General features: G+C 41.6%; 1 protein-coding gene and 1 pseudogene across 6 annotated transcripts in view; both read left to right on the top strand.

Moving 5' to 3' along the window:
* The window catches only part of JAZF1 (JAZF zinc finger 1), a 343,755-nt gene that overhangs the window by 291,829 nt on the left and 31,582 nt on the right, over positions 1–20,344 (top strand). For all 5 annotated transcript variants that reach the window (XM_082398031.1, XM_082398030.1, XM_082398029.1 and 2 more), the window contains one exon: positions 33–229. In XM_082398031.1, the coding sequence (XP_082254157.1) occupies positions 33–229 (197 nt within the window). The remainder of the gene's footprint in view (positions 1–32; positions 230–20,344) is intronic.
* LOC309631530 (heterogeneous nuclear ribonucleoprotein A1 pseudogene) lies at positions 1,861–7,425 on the top strand (annotated as a pseudogene). The gene has a single exon. The product of its transcript is annotated as a heterogeneous nuclear ribonucleoprotein A1 pseudogene (transcript).

Genomic DNA, 20,344 nt, shown 5'->3' with positions numbered 1-20,344 from the left:
CTCATAAATGGTCCCTTCCACTGTTGCTGCAGATTCATGACAGATGCTGCCCGCCGAGAGCAGGAGTCCCTAAAGAAGAAGATTCAGCCGAAGCTCTCGCTGACCTTGTCCAGCTCCGTGTCTCGAGGGAATGTGTCCACGCCGCCTCGCCACAGCAGCGGAAGCCTTACTCCCCCCGTGACCCCGCCCATCACCCCCTCCTCTTCATTCCGCAGCAGCACTCCGACCGGTAAGTGGCTTGGCCTGTGGCGGGTGTGTGTGTGTGTGGTGTGCTGGGGGCCGGGGACAGATCATGATTCAGACCCACCTCTTCTTTGACCCTTTACTGGTCCCTATAGCGTTTGCTGATTCATTCATCTATTTATTATGGAAGAAATATTTATAAATTATCATTTATAATATGCATGTGATAATGGTTTTATAGATATGTGTTCAAGCCTTTACCATTTGTTATGTATGAAGTGATGCAGTGTCTTGGATTTGCTTCGGTCAAGTTGAGAAGTAGATCAAACAAGATCGATTATATGTTTATTGCCATGTGTTGATTATTGTTGAAGCTGGGTGACGTATACGTAGGGGTTCATCATACCATTCTCTCTATTTTTGCTTATTTAAGAAATTTTCCATGATAGAATGATTAATTTTAAAAAATTAGAGTGCCTCCCATGTGCCAGGCCTGAGCTATAGTAGTGAGCCAAAGGAGACCCCTCCCTGTTCTTCCTGATGGACTGAGGCCTAGTGGAAGATGTTGGCATTTTAGGGGGCCAACAAGAACACTCTTTCGTGCCTTCCCCTCCCAAATGGAAGCAATTTGAAAAATAAAACAAGACTCAGAGGTGAAGATTAAAATTGACTTTATTACTGCATAAGGCTAAACTGCAGAATAGAGCTAGCTAGCATCTGTAACAACTGTCTTCCCTGAGTTGAACTTATTCTCAAACATTCCTTCTAAGCTTGCCTGCCTGGGAGCAGACCAGAGTGCGCCCAGGCCCTGAGCTGAACATGCGCAGAACCTTCTCCCAAGTAAGGGATCCATTAAGTCAGCAGTGATAGAAGATGGTAGAAAGAGGCTGGAAAGGTCTCCTCCTTTTCTTTTTTGCATCTGAGCACAGGCAATATATTTCCCCTCACTCCCATAGGGGTATAGACAGGCATTCATCAAATAAATACACCAATAAATATAACATTGTAACCATAAACTGGCTATATGGAAGAACTCAGTGATAGGAGAGCATACAGAGAAGGACTTGACAGGGTCAGGAAAGACTTCCCTGAAAGGTTGGTAGGTAAAGAGGGAAAGAAGGCACATTCAGCCAAGCAGACAGCGTTTTTCAAAGGCTCCATGATGGGGAGCCTGGCAGGTCCCAGGTACTGAAGGTCGACCAGGTGGTGGGGTGTTTGTTAGATGAGGCCAAGGAGGTCTGCAGGGACCAGGGCACTTAGGGTGTCATCCTAAGAGCAAGAAGAAGCCGCTTAGAATCACACCATCACTTCAGTAGCATTGCCCCTTGACCATGGGTGAAAATGTTTATTTTTCTCTTACAGTTTATGTATTTCTCTTTTATCCATCTCCCATCAAGGGAGGTGACCGCAGTCATATTTCTCAGAGTGTTTTTCAGAATATAACTTTCACAAAATAGTAATTGGGAAAAGGAATTCCCTAATAAGTTTGGGGAAATGTTGGGTTAGACAAAGGTAAACTGGTTTCTTCAATACAGGGCTTTAATATATACATTGTTATTCTCCAAGAGGAGGGTTTAGAAAGCTTTCCAAATTTAGTCACTTTGATTAGAGGACCTCTTTTCCTAGGGGCATCTCTGGGGGCTCATGGTTGGCAGATACCCTGTGTTCCATCAGGATTGGACATTTTGAAGACAGGACAGGTGCGCGAGGCAGACAGACTGAGTTCCTACCGAACTTCGCCCTTTACAAATCACTGATGATACCCATTACTTAGGTTTCTGTGTGAGAGTTAAACGTGATAAATATGCATGCCTTAAACACTCAGTAAATGTTCGTCTCTGTGGTCCAGAGTCTTCAACTAGTTGCTTCAGGAACAGAATCGGAGGTCATTCTGTAGAGAGTGAATTGGGTTCATTTGTGTTGGGCGTTTGTACCTTTCTTTAGATAGACCACCATATTTCTCTTACATTTTATTTCATGAAGATTTACTTTCCAGCATCTCTGTGTAACATTTACTGTGTAGATCTAAGGAATGCCATGATAGTGTAGTGTAATTCTTCAATTCTCTTTTCTGAATATTTCTATGAATATTTATTCATATATAATGTGAATTATGGGGGCAGTTTTATACCTGGCTGTGTTTATACCTGACTTAATATGGATTGACTCATAGCCAGCACCAGATAACCATGACCTCCCCAATTAATAATCAGAGCTTTAGAACCCCATGAAAATAAAGACATTTTAAAAGTGAGAGTTTATTATTTTTCATGTAAGAATGTTTGGAAGAAATGGAATCATTTCCTTTCCTTCAGACGTAAAGAAATCTTTCTGACACCTTGTCTATTTTAGCAATTTCCCACTGAGAGAATTAATATATGTTGTGGTAAAGATGTATCATTTTCAGTCTGTCAACATCATTGGTAAGTTATTTGCTGCTTGAAGAACATTCCATGTAAACATCAAAAATTAGCAGGGGAAATGGTTTCTTAAACCCCTACCCTGTACCATTTTGACTGTGTACATTTTTCAATGTTTGAAATGTTATTTTACCTGTAGTTGGAGAAATCAGCTTATTTTGCCTGACTAATGTGGTTTCAGTCACTTTCATTGTCAGGTTATAAGTAATTTTCCATGTTTCTACCTCCTAAATTCACTCTTCCAAGTTTCATATTCAGGATGCGTTCCTGGTGCAGAAGTAATAGTCGTCTTGCAGAAAATTTCATTTATAAAATATTCTTTAAAATATACTGTCTTAGTATGGTACTGGCACAAAAACAGAAATATAGATCAGTGGAACAGGATAGAAAGCCCAGAGATAAACCCACACACATATGGTCACCTTATCTTTGACAAAGGAGACAAGAATATACAATGGAGAAAAGACAACCTCTTCAATAAGTGGTGCTGGGAAAACTGGACAGCTACCTGTAAAAGAATGAAATTAGAACACTCCCTAACACCATACACAGAAATAAACTCAGAATGGTTTAAAGACCTAAATGTAAGGCCAGACACTATCAAACTCTTAGAGGAAAACATAGGCAGAACACTCTATGACATAAATCACAGCAAGATCCTTTTTGACCCACCTCCTAGAGTAATGGAAATAAAAACAAAAATAAACAAATGGGACCTAATGAAACTTAAAAGCTTTTGCACAGCAAAGGAAACCATAAAAAAGACGAAAAGACAACCCTCGGAATGGGAGAAAATATTTGCAAATGAAGCAACTGACAAAGGATTAACCTCCAAAATATACAAGCAGCTCATGCAGCTCAATATCAAAAAAACAAACAACCCAATCCAAAAATGGGCAGAAGACCTAAATAGACATTTCTCCAAAGTAGACATACAGATTGCCAACAAACACATGAAAAGATGCTCAACGTCACTAATCATTAGAGAAATGCAAATCAAAACCACAATGAGGTATTACCTCACACTGGTCAGAATGGCCATCATCAAAAAATTTAGAAACAATAAATGCTGGAGAGGGTGTGGAGAAAAGGGAACCCTCCTGCACTGTTGGTAGGAATATAAATTGATACAGCCACTAGGGAGAACAGTATGGAGGTTCCTTAAAAAACTAAGGATAGAACTACCATATGACCCAGCAATTCTACTACTGGGCATATACCCTGAGAAAACCATAATTCAAAAAGATACATGTACCACAATGTTCATTGCAACACTATTTACAATAGCCGGGACATGGAAGCAACCTAAATGTCCATCAACAGGAGAACGGATAAAGAAGATGTGGCACATATATACAATGGAATATTACTCAGCCATAAAAAGGAACGAAATTGAGTTATTTGTAATGAGGTGGATGGACCTAGAGTCTGTCATACAGAGTGAAGTAAGTCAGAAAGAGAAAAACAAATACCATATGCTAATGCACATATATGGAATCTGAAAAAACGGCACTGATGAACCTAGTGGCAGGGCAGGAATAAAGACGCAGACGTAGAGAACAGACTTGAGGACACAGGGCGGGAAGGGGAAGCTGGGATGAGGTGAGAGAGTAGCATTGACATATATACACTACCAAATGTAAAATAGATGGCTAGTGGGAAGCTGCTGCATAGCACAGGGAGATCAGCTCAGTGCTTTGTGACGATCTAGAGGGGTGGGATAGGGAGGGTGGGAGGGAGACTCAAGGGGGAGGGGATATGGGGATATATGTATACATATAGCTGTTTCACTTTGTTGTACAGCAGAAACTAGCACAACACTGTAAAGCAATTATACTCCAATAAGGACTTCCTGGTGGCGCAGTGGTTAAGAGTCTGCCTGCCAGTGCAGGGGACACAGGATTGATCCCTGGTCTGGGAAGATCCCACATGCTGCAGAGCAACTAAGCCCATGCACCACAACTACTGAGCTTGTGCACCACAACTACTGAAGCCCACGTGCCTAGAGCCTGTGCTCTGCAACAAGAGAAGCCACCACAATGAGAGAGCCGCGCACAGCAATGAAGAGTAGCCCCCGCTCGCCGCAACTAGAGAAAGCCCACGTGCAGCAATGGAAGACCCAACGCAGCCAAAAATAAATTTAAAAAATTTTTAAAAATTATATTCCAATAAAGATATATAAAAATATATATACACTGTTTTGACTAGACAGAATTAGATCTCAGTTTCATCCTAGAGTTTCAAGTATTTCTTAAGGATTCTGGAACTAAGATTTATTTTGCAATTTCTAAACCCTAGGGGAATCTTCTTTTCTCATTTTTTTCATTTTCTATCCTCATTTGTTTTGTGTTCTTTTTTAATGTACTTTTTAAAAGTATTCACTTAAGGAAAGCTTAGAATGGTTTAAATTGTGGGTCAAGGATCTTTTCTGTGAAGGACCAGATAGTAAATACTTCAGGCTCTGCAGGCGATGGGGCCTCTGTTTCAGCTACTCAACTCTCCTGCTGTAGCAGGAAAGCAGCTATAGAACTATGCAAACAAATGGACATGGTGTGTTCCATAAAACTAAAAGTTTTTGTGGAACCTTATTTACAGATTTGGTCCACAGGCCATAGTTTGCCCACCCTGGTTTAAATCACAGAGATAAAGAATTAAAGATAGGGGACTTCCCTGGCCGTCCAGTGGTTAAGACCTCGCCTTCCAATGCAGGGGGTGCGGGTTCGATCCCTGGTCAGGGAGCTAAGATCCCATATGCCTTGGGGCCAAAAAAGCAAAACATAAAACAGAAGCAATATTGTAACAAATTCAATAAAGACTTTAAAAATGGTCCACATCAAAAAAATCTTAAAAAAAAAAAAAAGAATTAGAGATAAATGTGATTACTATGTACAAAATAGTCAACAAGGACCTAACTGTATAGCACAGGGAACTATACTCAATGTTTTGTAATAGCCTATACGGGAAAAGAATCTGAAAAAAAATCTATCTATCTATCTATATGACTGAATCAGTTTGCTATACACCTGAAACTATCACAATGTTGTAAATCAACTGTACCTCAATTAAAAAATATATATATAAAAAAAGATAAACGTGATTAAATGCCCTGAAAATAAAGTGTTAAAACAATTCATACCATTCTCCTTTAAAAGTAATAATAATCTGAGTATAACTACTGAGAAGGAAAGGTAACTTAGATTTTTTACTATGTATGCTTATGTATGATTATTTAATCCTAACACCAACCCCACTGAGACAGCATTATTAATTCCCATGTACAGATTAAAGAAATAGAGGCTTAATAAGGTTAATTTGCACAAAGTCCCGTGTCTGTCACTTCCAAAAATGAGGTCTTTCCAGTGTACTCATACTTTTTTTCCACATTAATCATTATTATATTAACACCTTTTTAAAAACCTCATTAGAGATACGTTCGGTAGATTACTCCTTTCTGCCCGTGGACGCACGGTAAGCATTGTTGACGTCTCCCCCCTCCACTGCCATCATGTCTAAGTCAGAGTCTCCCAAAGAGCCCGAACAGCTGCAGAAGCTCTTCATCGTATGTTTGAGCTTTGAAACAACCGATGGGAGTCTGAGGAGCCATTCTGAGCAGTGGGGACGCTCACAGATTGTGTGATAATGAGGGATCCAAACACCAGGCGCTCCAGAGGCTTCGGGCTTGTCACGTATGCCACTGTGGAGGAGGTGGGTACAGCCATGAAGGCAAGGCCACGCAAGGTGGATGGAAGAGCTGTGGAACCAAAGAGGGCCGTCTCAAGAGAAGATTCTCAAAGACCTGGTGCCCACTTAGCTGTGAAAAAGATTTTTGTTGGTGGCATTAAAGAAGACACTGAAGAACATCACCTGAGAGATTATTTTGAACAGTACGGGAAAATTGAAGTGATTGAAATCATGACTGACCGCGGCAGTAGGAAAAGAGAGGCTTTGCTTTCGTAACCTTTGATGACCATGACTCCGCAGACAAGATTGTCATTCGGAAATACCACACTGTGAATGGCCAGAACTGTGAAGTAAGGAAAGCCCTATGGAAGCAAGAGATGGCTGGTGCTTCATCCAGCCAAAGAGGTCGAAGTGGTTCTGGAAACTTTGGTGGTGGTCGTGGAGGCGGTTTTGGTGGGAATGACAGCTTTGGTCGTGGAGGAAACTTCAGTGGTCGAGGTGGCTTTGGTGGCAGCCACGGTGGCGGTGGATATGGTGGCAGTGGGGATGGCTATAATGGATTCAGTAGTGATGGAAGCAGTTTTGGAGGTGGTGGAAGCTACAATGATTTTGGCAGTTACAACAATCAATCTGCAAATTTTGGACCCGTGAAAGGAGGAAACTTTGAAGGCAGAAGTTCTCGCCTCTATGGTGGTGGAGGCCGATACTTTGCCAAACCCCGAAACCAAGGTGGCTATGGTGGTTCCAGCAGCAGCAGGAGCTATGGCAGCGGCAGGAGGTTTTAATTACTGCCAGGAAACAAAGCTCAGCAGGAGGGGAGAGCCAGAGAAGTGACAGGGAAGCTACAGGGTACAACAGGTTTGTGAACTCAGCCAAGCACAGTGGTGGCAGGGCCTAGCTGCTACAAAGAAGACATGTTTTAGACGATACGCATGTGTATGGGCAAAAAACTCAAGGACTGTATTTGTGACCAATTGTATAACAGGTTCTTTTAGTTTTTGTTCTGTGGTAAGTGTAAAGCATTCCAACAAAGGGTTTTAATGTAGGTTTTTTTTTTTTTTTTTTGGCACCCATGCTGTTGATTGCTAAATGTAATAGTCTGATCATGATGCTGAATAAATATGTCTTAAAAAAAAAAAAAACCTCATTAGACCTTCAGCCATTTAGCTGCCCCAGTTACTACTTCTAAACTTACAATACAAAAATACATTAAGATACTGGAACTGTGGCTCACCTTCATTCACAGTAACCCTCACTTTTACCCCACACTCCATCGTTCAAATAGCAGGTCAGAACTGAAGAACTTAGCGGTTTAGTTTTCTTTAAGGGTGAGTTGGAGCTGACTCCAGGGAGCCAGCTGTTAAATATTCAGGCTTGCAAAACAGTTTTTAAAAGCTCATCCTGAAATTGTCCATGGGCTCCACTCTAGAGCCCCTGATCCGGTTGGTGGGTTGTGCATTGGGGGTTTTTAAAACCTCTCTCTAGGTAATTCCAACCTGCAGCCAGAGTTGGGAAACCACTGCTTTTAAATGGGACCCGTCTTGTCATAGCTGTGTGTTTTCTTGCCTGGGTTAACCTGTATTCCACTTTGCTTGGAGAAAAGTTACTGTAATCTACTTGCTTAGCTTCCAGACATGAGTCCAATGGGACTGAACGAATGCTTGCTTATGTCTTAGTGGAGCAGCCGTGGAAAGAGTTGGCTGGATTTCTGGTTATAATATCACTGCACAGTCTCTCCTGGAAAATATTTGCATATATTTTTTGGCCCACTTGGGAAAAATTCAAGTATTAAACCAGAGAAAGGTACCAAAGGAAATTAAACCAATTTTTTTGTTTTCTTGTTTAGGCGGCCTATAACGACCATGAAGTCACAGATTATATCTATTAATGCGTAATTTAAGTTTCTGCATTGTGTTGTTTCATTTCATATTCCTGTGTCTCCTACTATCTGGCCTGATAGTAGACCTTTAACATTCCTTTATAGTTTTGGCAATAGGTTGCTCAGATTATAACATTTTGCAGTTCTCCGGAGTTACTAATAAACAGCAAATCATTTTAAAAAGTAAAGTATTAATTTTACCCTCAGGATGGAAATGACTGATAGAACTGACAAAATTTAGCTTGACATTTAGAAACTCTGTCTGAGTGGAGTTGAGGTGAACTCTCCCCCAATCCCTTTATTTTTAGAAAACGAAATACACCTAAACAGCCTTACTAAAGGCAGAAAATCTGAGAGGAAAAGATAACTAAGGTAAGGTCTAAACTAACATAATTCCACCCACCCACCCAAAAGAAGAGAATGAAACAGAAGGAAAAACCTCAGAGAGAGAAATCCCATCCTATTTAATGGCGGAAAAGAAGAAAAGCGAAATATTTCAGCCTGACTGAATTTTGTGACCTACTTATAAAGTCCTGAGGCCAGGGTTTGGTATTTCTAACAGATTCTGCCCTAAAGAGTTAAATATCTGGGCAGTGCCTAAAAAACATTCTCTAAACTCTTCCCATTGAGAAAATGGCCTTGATTTATATTTCCCTTTTCACATAAACGTGCCGTCTTTAGCTGGAGAATGACTTCATGTTGCTGTACTCTCTGGCTTGCGTATATTCAGGGTCACTAACACACCCTTTCCTGGCCTATGACTTGTTTGCTTGTTTGTTTATATACTGCTTTGTTCTAATCACTGGCCTTTCATCTTCTTCATTGATTGACTTGTAAAAATTTTATCCTGCTTCCTGAGTGTTACGGCCCAGTCTTGTAGCTAATTTGCTTCCTTCCCCACTGCATTATGCAGCTGCTTATTTTTAATCTCTTACTACTCAAAGCGTCGGTTAGAGTAAGGATGGCAACGACGAGATAGTACTTCAATTATTTTTCCTCAACTACGTCACTCATAAGAGACCTTCCCAAACAAAACATTTTCTTGACTTGAAGAAAGCAATCAAATCGATGCTGATCTGTAATTATAATAGATTATATCTTTATAGTGCACAAAAACATTCACATCACCATTTATTAACCCCACTTTAAAGACAAAAGAAATCGAGGCTCATCTAAGTGAAAACTGGCCCAAGTTCAGCAGTCCCCAAGTGAGTGACCCTGTTTTCCACAGCACCAGGATGGGGTATCTTCTCATTTCACATAATTTATGGAGCATCTATTTTGTTACAGTCACTGTTCCAGGTATTGGGAGTACAAAAAAGCAGAAGGCATAGCCCTTATGGATTAGAACTTACATCTCTCAGTAGAAGCAGGTTATACACATGTAGAGCAGACACTTAATGAACATGACATATACACACAGGTGGGCTAAATTACTAGCATGGATGATTAGCTAGACAAGATAGAGGTACACATAGAGTCATTCTTTCCATACTGTTTTAGTGCAGTTATAATCTATATATTCACATCCACAAAATGTCTTAGAAATTGTGAGGCAATGTGAATTCCAAAGCAGTTGGAATAAGGTGAGATCAGTGGGAAGGTGATTTGGGGCACACAATTTTAGAGCATGATCATTATGGTATGTCAGCTTAGGGAATTCGTAAGCAGACCCAGATATGTTGACAAAAGGTATTCTGTAAACCTGGAGTTTTCTGGGCCATCTTCTAAAACCCTGGGAACATAGAGGTAAAGTGGTGAGAGCTTTTGGCATCAGAGGGATCTGGATTCAAATCTTGGTTCTGCAGCTTGAGAGACAGATGGCCTTAAGCCTTTGTAAGCTCGGCCTCCTCATGTATACATTGGAGACAATGCCTACCTCCCCATGAGGATTAATGTGATAAAGATAGGGACAGGAACAACTGCTTGTGTTAACACTGTCTCTACTTAAACCTCCCATTTAGAAAGGACATTAGCTCTGAAAGCCCTACTCTGTATCCAAGGCACCCAGTGCGTTCAGGAACCACCGGCTCAGTGGTGGAAATGGCCGACACGTCAGGCTGTCAGGGCTTCCTGAAGTAGCTATCCAGCACGTTCAAAACAAAGAAAACATTTCGTGCTCTTAACTGAATCCTGCCCTTTTAGACAGTATTTCACCAGCCCTGGCCAGGACCACTTGTGCATGTTTATTTTTTGTCTGTACTAACCTCAGAGAAGGTTGATTCCAGGAATGTGCATTACTGGTGACATTTGCTAATGATGTGCTTTGGGCATGGGCCTATTTTCCAGAGGAAGGGGTGTCATATCTGAGAACAAAAATGACACTATTTGTTATCAGAAATACAGGAGCATTTAAGATAACCATTTTATGACCAGAGCTGGTAGAAGTAAAAGCGTTAGCAGGTTTACAGATTTTTATAGTTTGTCTTGTTGTTTTAGTAAAGGTAGCAATAATAACCCTTTTAATTGTGGAACTTCAAAGCATGAAGAGAATGGAATATTGGATGTTTCTAACAGATACACACACTTATCAACGAGCTCTCTCCCCTCCCTTGTTGAAAAATGCGCCCACATAGGCCCAACCGCCATCACTATCTGGGGGGGGCACCCCTTTGTCCCACCGTCTCTGTCAGATGCCCCACTGAACATCTCACTGATAAGATATGTCCAGGTCTTAGAGCCATGTAAAGGGCATCTCAAGGTCTTCGGGACCAGGTGAGTTTTGAGTACAGTGTCCGGGAAACTCCTTGCCCTCTTTCCTGTGAAGGACAGAGAACATCCTCAAAGCTGCTCTGAGAGAAGAGGGCATCAGATGTCACTGTTCCTCCACCCAGCCAAGGAGGGAGAGCCCTACAGAGGTCATATAGGTTCTCCAGGGCTTCAGGCTTCAAAACCAAAGTGATGTTGGCTGAGCAGTACCACTCTAGGTATTTACCCAAGAGGAATGGAAGCATACGTCCACAAAAGACAGGTGCAAGGATATACAGGGCAGCTTTATTTGCAATAGCCCAGACTGTTAACTAGGCTATCTCCACGTACACGTATAAACAAATTGTGATCTGACCATACAATGGAATACTATTTAGTGATTAAAAAAAAAAAAAAAAGAACAAAGTACAGTTACACCAAAAAAAAAAACAAAAAACATTATACTGGGTACATCCCTGGTCGCACAGCGGTTAAGAATCCACCTGCCAATGCAGGGGACACAGGTTCGAGCCCTGGTCCGGGAAGATCCCACATGCCGTGGAGCAACTAAGCCCATGCGCCACAACTACTGAGCCTGTACTCTAGAGCCCGCAAGCCACAACTGCTGAAGTCCGCGTGCCTAGAGCCTGTGCTCTGCAACAAGAGAAGCCACCGTAACGACAAGCTCGTGCACCGCAGCGAGGAGTGGCCTCCGCTTGCTGCATCTAGAGAAAGCCCATGAGCAGCAACAAAGACCCAATGCAGCCAAAAATAAATAAATTTATTAAAAAAAAAAAAATTACACTGAGTGAAAGGAACCAGACACCAAAGAGTACATATGAAATTCAAATAGAGGTAGCTGATCCGTAATGATGGAGATCTGAATAGCAGTGGACTCAGGGAATGCGGGGAAGGGTCGTACCCAAGAGAACTTTCTGGACTGATGGATATAGTCCATATCTTGATTGAGATGTTGGTTACACAAAGGTAGACATTTATCAAACTAACTGAATTAGACACTTAAGATCTGTGCATTGGATTTACCTCAGTTAAAAAAAAAAAAAAATTGTTGGCCCAGGCAGAAATGAGGAACAGGAGCCCACAACTTCCACTCACTCCTTGAAAGAGCAAAGAGCATTTCCTCTGCTGTAAACAAACCATTTAAGAACAAAGGAAGTAAATACACGCAGTAGGTGGAGAAGAAAATCTCTGGAATTTCCTCTCTGTTGAAGAAAGACAGCAGAATCCTTTATTCTCAGCTTTCGAACTCTGCAGAAACGATAGCATGGTCAAATAAAACAATTGCTACACTTATTAAATGAAGAAGAACTAGTTGCCAGACACTGGGTCTCAAGACACAGAATCAGTGTTTCCGATAGAAAATTATAGCATCTGGGTCTTCCAATATCCAAAATATTTTGCTTTCCATGAGATGGTGAGAATTTTACAGGAAAGAAAATTAAAGCTGCTCAGTTTCAGCCCGCATCAAGCACATCCTCTGAAACTCTAAATAAACCCCGTTTCTATAATGGGCAGCCACTTAATAACAGCTTATCTTCAGATTTAATATTTGCAGTAACAAAAAGGCATCAATAATTTATCTTCTAATGAAAATATTTTTGAGTCCTACCATTTTAGCAATACCATGCTTAACCATTTACATTTAGTTATAAACCTGAATTTCATCTCTTCTCTTAACTGTGTTATTGTTTAATCAAACACAGTAAAAATATGTCCACTGTTAAGAATTCCCACAAGAAACCTTGACGGTCTTTATGTCATGTTTCACCTGGTGCTAGAAACATAGTTCATGGCATGGTTTTGGCCCTCGATCGTTGTTGCTTTTTCTTTGTCCCAGCAGGGGTCTCTGCACTGGCCAAAAAATATCAAGAAATATCACAAGATAAAGTTATTTTAAAGGGCACACTCCCTACCCCCCAAAAGAATGCAGTCTCTTTAAGCTAGGGTCCAGAGCTCATTCGTATGCCAGCTCCCATCAGTACACACTTTCACTAATTTTCCTCTGGAAGCAAGTACCAGAACCGAAATATGAGTGCTAAAGAGAGCCACACATTGTAAGCCTGGAAAACGGCGCGGATTCCACTGAAAACACAAACAAGCAGACGCTCAGCGCTGCCCTACACCTCTACTGCGAAGGTGATGGGGATTTAACACCTGATGAATTCATAGCCCAGCCAAACGTGTGTGTTTCCAAAGAACCCTTTTCATTCTCCTTCCCGTCTAAAACTCAGCATATTAAAATCAGAGAAGCCCTTTCATCTTCGTGGGTATCATAGCAGCAAACTTATTTTAATGTCTTTTCCACGTGGGTCTACTTTTAACAATAAAAGGATCCCCAGGCGCACGCAGCTGCACAGCATTACGGACAGAATCTGCCGGAAAATGAGAATGCTTTAAGCTAATTTGTTCTTGCCAAAAAGACAATCCAGGTACAGAAACTCCCTGCTTCTGTCCCCGGGCTTTGTTCATACTCCTTGGAAAGGCACTAAAAGGGAAGTGGTATCTGACAAGAAGGGAGAAACAGGCTGCTGGAACCTTTCTGGTACCTGAAACGGAAAGGATGCTGGCCACGCACTCAAGCCCCTTGCCACCAGACTTACATAGTCGCTCCTCGGAAAACGGGATGCTGGTGATAATTTGTATTCATCAAAACAGCAACAAGTTGGCTTGATCTTATCAGAGATGTGTTTCATACTCCACTGGACTGAATTTTTTTTTAGTCTAGCCAATTCAGGCTCTCTTTGGTATGGAAACACACATAGAAAATCACCCCTGAGAGTCTAAAGTTGGTTGGGAGACCAGTATACAGGAATTTGAAATCTAATCATGCCATGATGTGCTGTGTTTTCTACCTATTACTTTTTTTTTTCTAAAGGCAAAAAAGGTAGCCAAGATGTTCCAGATGCTTACACGTCCAAGAACAAGTCACTCTCAGGGAAACTGCTTTTCCTCTTGTCAAAATAATTTTGCATAAAATAGCTAGACGGCACCCGTCATTGCCTACCAGCTAAGACATCTCTTTGCAGCCTGGGTCTGGGAGGATTTTTAGTTTTCAAATAGATATATTTTTCAAAATTACCGTAATTTTCAAGTAACAAGAAAAAATACATGTAAAGCAGATTTCTCTCATAGCAAATAGTGAAAATGGTACTTTCCACGTGAGCTATCTCGAGCTCTCTATGTGCTATATAACTGGGTCCTAGTGAACATCCTCGTCACAACGTTTGACTTGAAACAGTTGCATAGGGAACTCCCCAGTGTCCAGTGGTTAGAACTCTGCGCTTTCACTGAAGAGGGCCTGGGTTTGATACCTGGTCAGGGAACTAAGATCCCGCAAGCCGCAGGGCACGGCCAAAAATTTTTTTTAAATAAATTTTAAAAATGTTAAAAAAAGAAAGAAAACAGTTGTATAGAATCTTAAACTCAGGGGTGGAAAGAACCTCGACATGCTTTTCTATTGGCTGTCCTCTTCCAGTTTCTGTCTGCCAGGCAGAAATGTATGGTGTGCTGGGAGATTTTGATTGACATATATACACTAATATGTATAAAACAGATAACTAATAAGAACCTACTGTATAAAAAATAAATTAAATAAAATTCAAAATTTGAAAAAAAAAGAAAAGAAAAGAAATGTATGGTGTTACCCAGGCTGAACTCCAAGGCTCTAACAATTACCAGGACCAGTGCCAGGCATTCAATTCAGGATGATGTCTTTGAAACACGATCATGGTCCTGTATCTTGAACAGGCCCCCAAGTGACACCCTTAAATGACCACTTTCTAATGTAAGAACTTTGCATAAAGTTCTAGGCCATTATTGTGTTGACAGTCTCCCTAAAATTCACCTTGGTGAAGTTCATTTTGGCAGAGCATGTTGATGCTACCAACAGTATTTCACTGCCATTAAAAGGAAACAGTCTTTGAAAAAAATGTTTAATTAGAGCCACTTGGTTTCAGTAATATATGTGTATATAATTTAGAATATGCTATGCTGTACCTAAAAGAAAATTATTTTCGTAAGACTAACAAAACTTGACAAATGATTAACTTTTATAAGCATATAATTAAAACGTTACAGCTCACTTGTGAGTGAGGTGCCGGAGGGCGCCTGCCTGGAGATGCTTGTGACAGGCTAGGTGGGTTCCTACCACCACCTGTAGACAACACACCTCAGCCTGGAGGGGTTTTTTTCGCTGGGAGATGAATAAGACCTTTTTGGAAACTAAAACCATAAAATTAAAATTATGAAGTAACTAAAAGTATAAAAATTGGAATTAAAAAAAATTTTAATCAGAGTTTCTGGAATAACTATATAATAAACATGCATTGCAGAAGCATACTATTGGTAACTAATACTTAGTACTTGGCAAGTAAATAACAAATTGAAAGTTTAGTAGAATCCAGTTAACACATTTGTAAATAATCTATAGGGCTGTGTTTCCTAAATGAATAAGTAATAAATATTCCAAAGAAGATTTTTTCTCTCTCTATCTTTTTTTTTTGGCTCACAATAAAAATCTATTTTCTGGCATCATCAAAAGAGGAAGGTTTGCCAAGACCAGAAAGCTTGTCCTTTGCCACATAGGAGCCCTTTAGCAAAAGCTATAAATGTGGCATACTGAATGAACATTGTCATTTTAATTCTGTCAAGCAAGAATGGCAAACTGGAAAATGAATTATGCTGTATTGGAAAGTAGGTTCATTTTCATGGTAGCTGTGCCTCTTTAAAAATAGCATCTCACAGCCTCCTAGAATTTCTGTTCACTTTGTCTGTATTTTCTATTATATAATAGTATATTTTGGAAAGATGACAGGGATGAAAAGTGAATGGATATTTTCTCGGAACATTTTGCCTCTTTTGTCATCTTCCAGAAGACGGCAATTTGTGGCTCCTTCAGAGTGATATCAGGTTCTTGTCTAGAAAGTGCTTTGAGTGGCCTGAATTTATTAGCCTAATAAACCATATTGTTACTTAGGTGCCTGGTTAATAGTTGTTGTTGACTCTTCTCATTGACAGAGCAAGATACTAAACAGAATCAGTTCTGAATGCCGGTTCTTTGCAGGCTGGTAGTAAGTCATCGTCCCTCGCCCAAAGGAGCTCCAGCACTTAAAGTTGGCTCAAGGGACCGGAGCCTGGGGTGACTAAATCTGAGGTCCTGGGTTTGATTCCCATGTGGGCCAGTTCACTTGGCTCCATCCTCGAGCCCTGAACCATGCCCTTGAGGCTGGTTGAACGTAGTCCCTTCAAATCTCTCAGGAAAGAGATGGTGGAGGTCTGGTCAACACAGGTAGGGCAAATCAGGTTCCCAAAGATTTGCCTTACTCTCTGGCTTGGCCCAAGGGGATCAAGGCCAGTGTAAAAATATGATTATGAGAAAAACCAACTCGGATAAACAACAAGGTCCCACTGTATAGCACAGGAAACTATATTCAATATCCTGTGATTAAACCATAATGGAAAAGAATATGAAAAAGAATATAACTGAGTCACTTTACTGTACAGCAGAAATTAACACAACATTATAAATCAACTATACTTCAATATTAAAAAAAAACTCACAGTGCATGTCTGTGAAGTAGTCTGAATGGCCTCAATTTATTCAGTGACAGAGCAGCAGTATTGCTGTGACATGTTCATCTCCATGGTCTTTTGTGTTCAGTACAAATGCCCTTAGAATAGTCAAAAGAATAGGAGACTGACAAAGACGAATTGGTAAAAATAAATGTCTTAAGACTGGGGCGGCCTCAAACCATTTTAGTACTTGTTGCCGAGAAAGGGCAGAGATTCTGTGACTTGGATGGAAGGGGGTCCGTTCCACTTCCTGCGCTCTTTAAAGTGACAGTCAGAGAGCAGCTCCCTCCCCTCCTCCACCCTGTGGGAGCGGATTCCTGGGGGAGTGGTGGGTGGTACAGTGGCTTCTTTACCTAAGTTGTCATTCCTTAACATCCCTGAATTTCGGAGGTGTGTTACTGCCCCAAACTCCTCCTGATGAAGCAACAGAGGAAAAACAACATGCCATAAAATAGCATGAGATCTTTACACTGTGGAATTTTAGAACCAGAAATATGTGTCAAGATCACCTTAGCTATTGTAATTTGTAAGTTATGACCAGCATTTTTTAAAATAAGGAAAGAAAGAAATAGAAAATATGGTGTTTCACACTTAGTAAGGATAAATATTATCTGAGGAAACTGGTAGTTTTGTGTGTGTGTGTGTGTGTGTTATTTTCTGAGTGGTGATATAAAATGTTTACTTTTTACCAGATCATGGTCAGAAAATTTGAAAGCCAGTGACCTAGACTCACCCTTTCATACAAGTGTAGTGTCAAGCCCAAGGTCATGTGGCCCAATTCGGTCAAAACAGTATCAAGACCCAACCTGCCTGATTTCCATTCTAGTGCTTATTCCTCTCAGTCACTCCAGCCAAGGCAAAATACTGAGTGGGTCCTCATCATCAGTTGTGCTGTAATCGTAGTTCTTCATTCACGAGACCTCATCAAACCGTAACCATGCAATTTCTTCTGGGCCTGCAGATCCCGGAATGTTCCCAGATTCCCCATTCCCAGAAAGAGCACAGGGTCCTTCACTAGAGCTTAACCACAAAGAGGAAGAAAAATGTTCGTGTTTCGGTGTGCCCTTTTTTTTTTTTTTTTGGTAGAGATTTCTCTTTGATCAGTTACCCATCTTAGGCAGTAACTGAGCACTCAGCATGAAGACCATCATTAGATACATCTGAATAAAGTAAAGGTGGGAAAAGATACAGTCTACACCCTGAGGGACTCAAGGGAAAAGAGAAGAAACTTTGTCACAACAAAGATACCAGTGAGAAAACTGTGTCTGATATTAGTGCAAGATAATATGAGAGCAGACGGGTGCCAATGGCAAAGAAGGCTCCTGTGTGGGGCAGGTGTGGCCCGGAAGGGCTTCTGGACGTGATCTCCCACCAGAGATGTTTTGTGTTTGGATGTGAACCTCGGGGAGTGCAGTCTTCATTTCCCTTCACAGAAGGCCATTTTTTCCCTCCCAAAGAGTCAGCTCACCAGAACTCAGAGATTTCAAGACAGGTGTTTTCTCTCGGCTCTGTCCTGGGGTAGGTGAAAATGATTTCTTCCAAATATTGAAGGAACAGATACTGCCACCTACCTCTATGGGTCCCGTAAAACCTGAGGTGAAAATAGTTGTGAGTTCCTCTGGGTTTTAGCACTGTGACACTGATATTTTTGGAAGCATTTTACCCCATACCTCGTTCAGACCATTGTATCTTTACATGGTCGCTTCTAAAGATCTAAAGTTGCTGAGAAAGCTGAAATAATTGATGTAGAAAATATGAAGCAGACAGATGGTCGGTATTTCCCTATCCTTGGTGAAGGCCCAGCCCTCTCAGTCGGAGCTCTGGGCAGCCTTCCTTTTTTGTTCTCCCCTACTACCCTGAGTTGATCTTTCTGACTAGCACTCTTGTTCCCCTTTCCTGTCCTTGTTTTGACAGGAAGGAAAATAAACGTAGCCAGTGATAAAGCTGGGAGTATGGCTTTCCAACCGCAGCCTCTGCCAGAGCCTAGCGCCCTCCCTGTAGCCTGCCCTCTGAATGGTAATTAGTTGGATGGGAATTTTCACAGGGGCCTCCCCCTCGGAGCAATTTCACCAAAGAGTAAACCTCTTGTCTAGACCATACAAACCCATAAAGTCATCACTAGCTGGGATTTCCAAGCTACAGAGCAGTAATAGGAAAGCCTGCCTCTAGTCTTAGGGGATTTTTCAGTATAGAGCGCTCATTGTGGAAACCTGCCCTACACACCAGCGCGCAGACCTCTCTCCAGGAAGAGGGACGGAAAGTCGCCCGCCACCTCCATCATCCCTGGGAAGACACCCCTCACCATCTCTGCTGTGTTGGGATTTATACACAGCCTCACCCACGCCTTGCATCTTAAACCCGGGATACTCTCCTTGATTTTATTTGTGCAATCGATTTTTGAGAACGATCCAACTGTGCCATTTACTTTCTTGTTTGCCAAAGCTAACTATTATTAGTGAGATAAAAGCACTTTTAATACTTGACATTTGAAGAAACTAGGCTGGCATAACTTACCCAGAGAAAGACAAAAAGGATTCAGGCTTCAAATCCAGGGCTTTTACCACTTTTGGTACTCAGCAAAGTATTGACAGCTGTTACAGCAATAACGAGGATGAGACTGGAAAATGGAAACGTGCACTTTGGAGGGAAGGGGGCAGAAAGGGCAGGCTGTGTCCTGAGCCCCCTCAAATTCTCTCCTAAGAGTAGGCGTGAAATCAGGTAACTGAACTCTGTTGAGTCCAGTGCAGTTGGCTTTTCAGAAACAATGTGAAAACAGAGATTACCTAAGGAGGAAAGCAAATCAAGAGGTATGATTTATGGAAAAAAATATTTATGGAAGCAGAGAGCCCCTCTGGTCCCTACCCCAGCTTGGTGAGGGGCATTAGAGTTAGCCTGTGGTTTGCCTGCCTGGAGTAATAAGAATGACAATGTTAGTCACCTGTGTCAGGACACCTAGAATGTGTTGGGTGCTTTGCTGAGCACGTGATTCATATCCCCACTTTATGTATGAATGGAAACCAGAAGTTCAGAGATGTTAACTAACTAACTTGCGCGAGGGCACACAGTAAGTTTGGGTGCCTGGATTTTAACCTAGGTCTGCCTTTCTCCAAAGCGCACTCCTGCTGGCTGTCCTCTCCGACTCCTGAAAATGTGAGGTATGACCGATTCGTTTGTGTGCCCTTCAGAAGTGCTCAGTACCTCCTGCGCTCCTAGAATGATTATTTTTCAGGTGTCACTTGGAGGTATTATTGTCCATACACAGAACAAACATTTGAGTGCCTACTACATGCCAAACATATGCACAGAGATGAAAGACATCACCCCTGTCCTCAAGTAACCCAGAGACTGGCAGGGGGAGACAGACGATGAAATCCACACAGGATGCTAGGTTCCCTGGTAGAGACAAGCTTGGTGTGTACACAGCCTTGGGGTGGGGAGTCACAGGAGACCTTTTGGAGGCGGTGATATCCAAACGGAGTTTTAGAATGAACACATCTTAGTCAGATGAAGAAAAAGAAGAGGGTGTACGAGGCTGGCTGGTTCAAATGGGTGGGGAGGGAGAAAAATGCCCAGACAACAAAAGTTTGCCCAGTTTTGTAAGTGTAACGTGAAGCCTTTGGAGGGTTTTAAACAGGAGAATGTCAAGATTGGCTTTACATTTTTAAAAGATTATTCTGACAGGTGAATGAATGTTGGGGGTGGTTATCTATTGCAGCAGTACCAGGAGAGATGGCAGGGATGGGACTAGGCTAGTGGGGGCACATGGATGGACTCGGGATATTCTGGAAGTAGAGCCTGGAGGAGCTGGATGAGTTGCTGGAGGAGGAGAGAGAGGAATGACTTTGCTGCACAGCTGAGTGGATGGTGGTGCCGTTCCTGAGCACGGGGGGCGGGGACGGGA

Source organism: Balaenoptera borealis, assembly GCF_965194805.1.
Source record: "Balaenoptera borealis genome assembly, chromosome: 7".
Lineage (NCBI taxonomy): Eukaryota > Metazoa > Chordata > Mammalia > Artiodactyla > Balaenopteridae > Balaenoptera > Balaenoptera borealis.
This window is presented reverse-complemented; position numbering and strand designations above follow the sequence as displayed.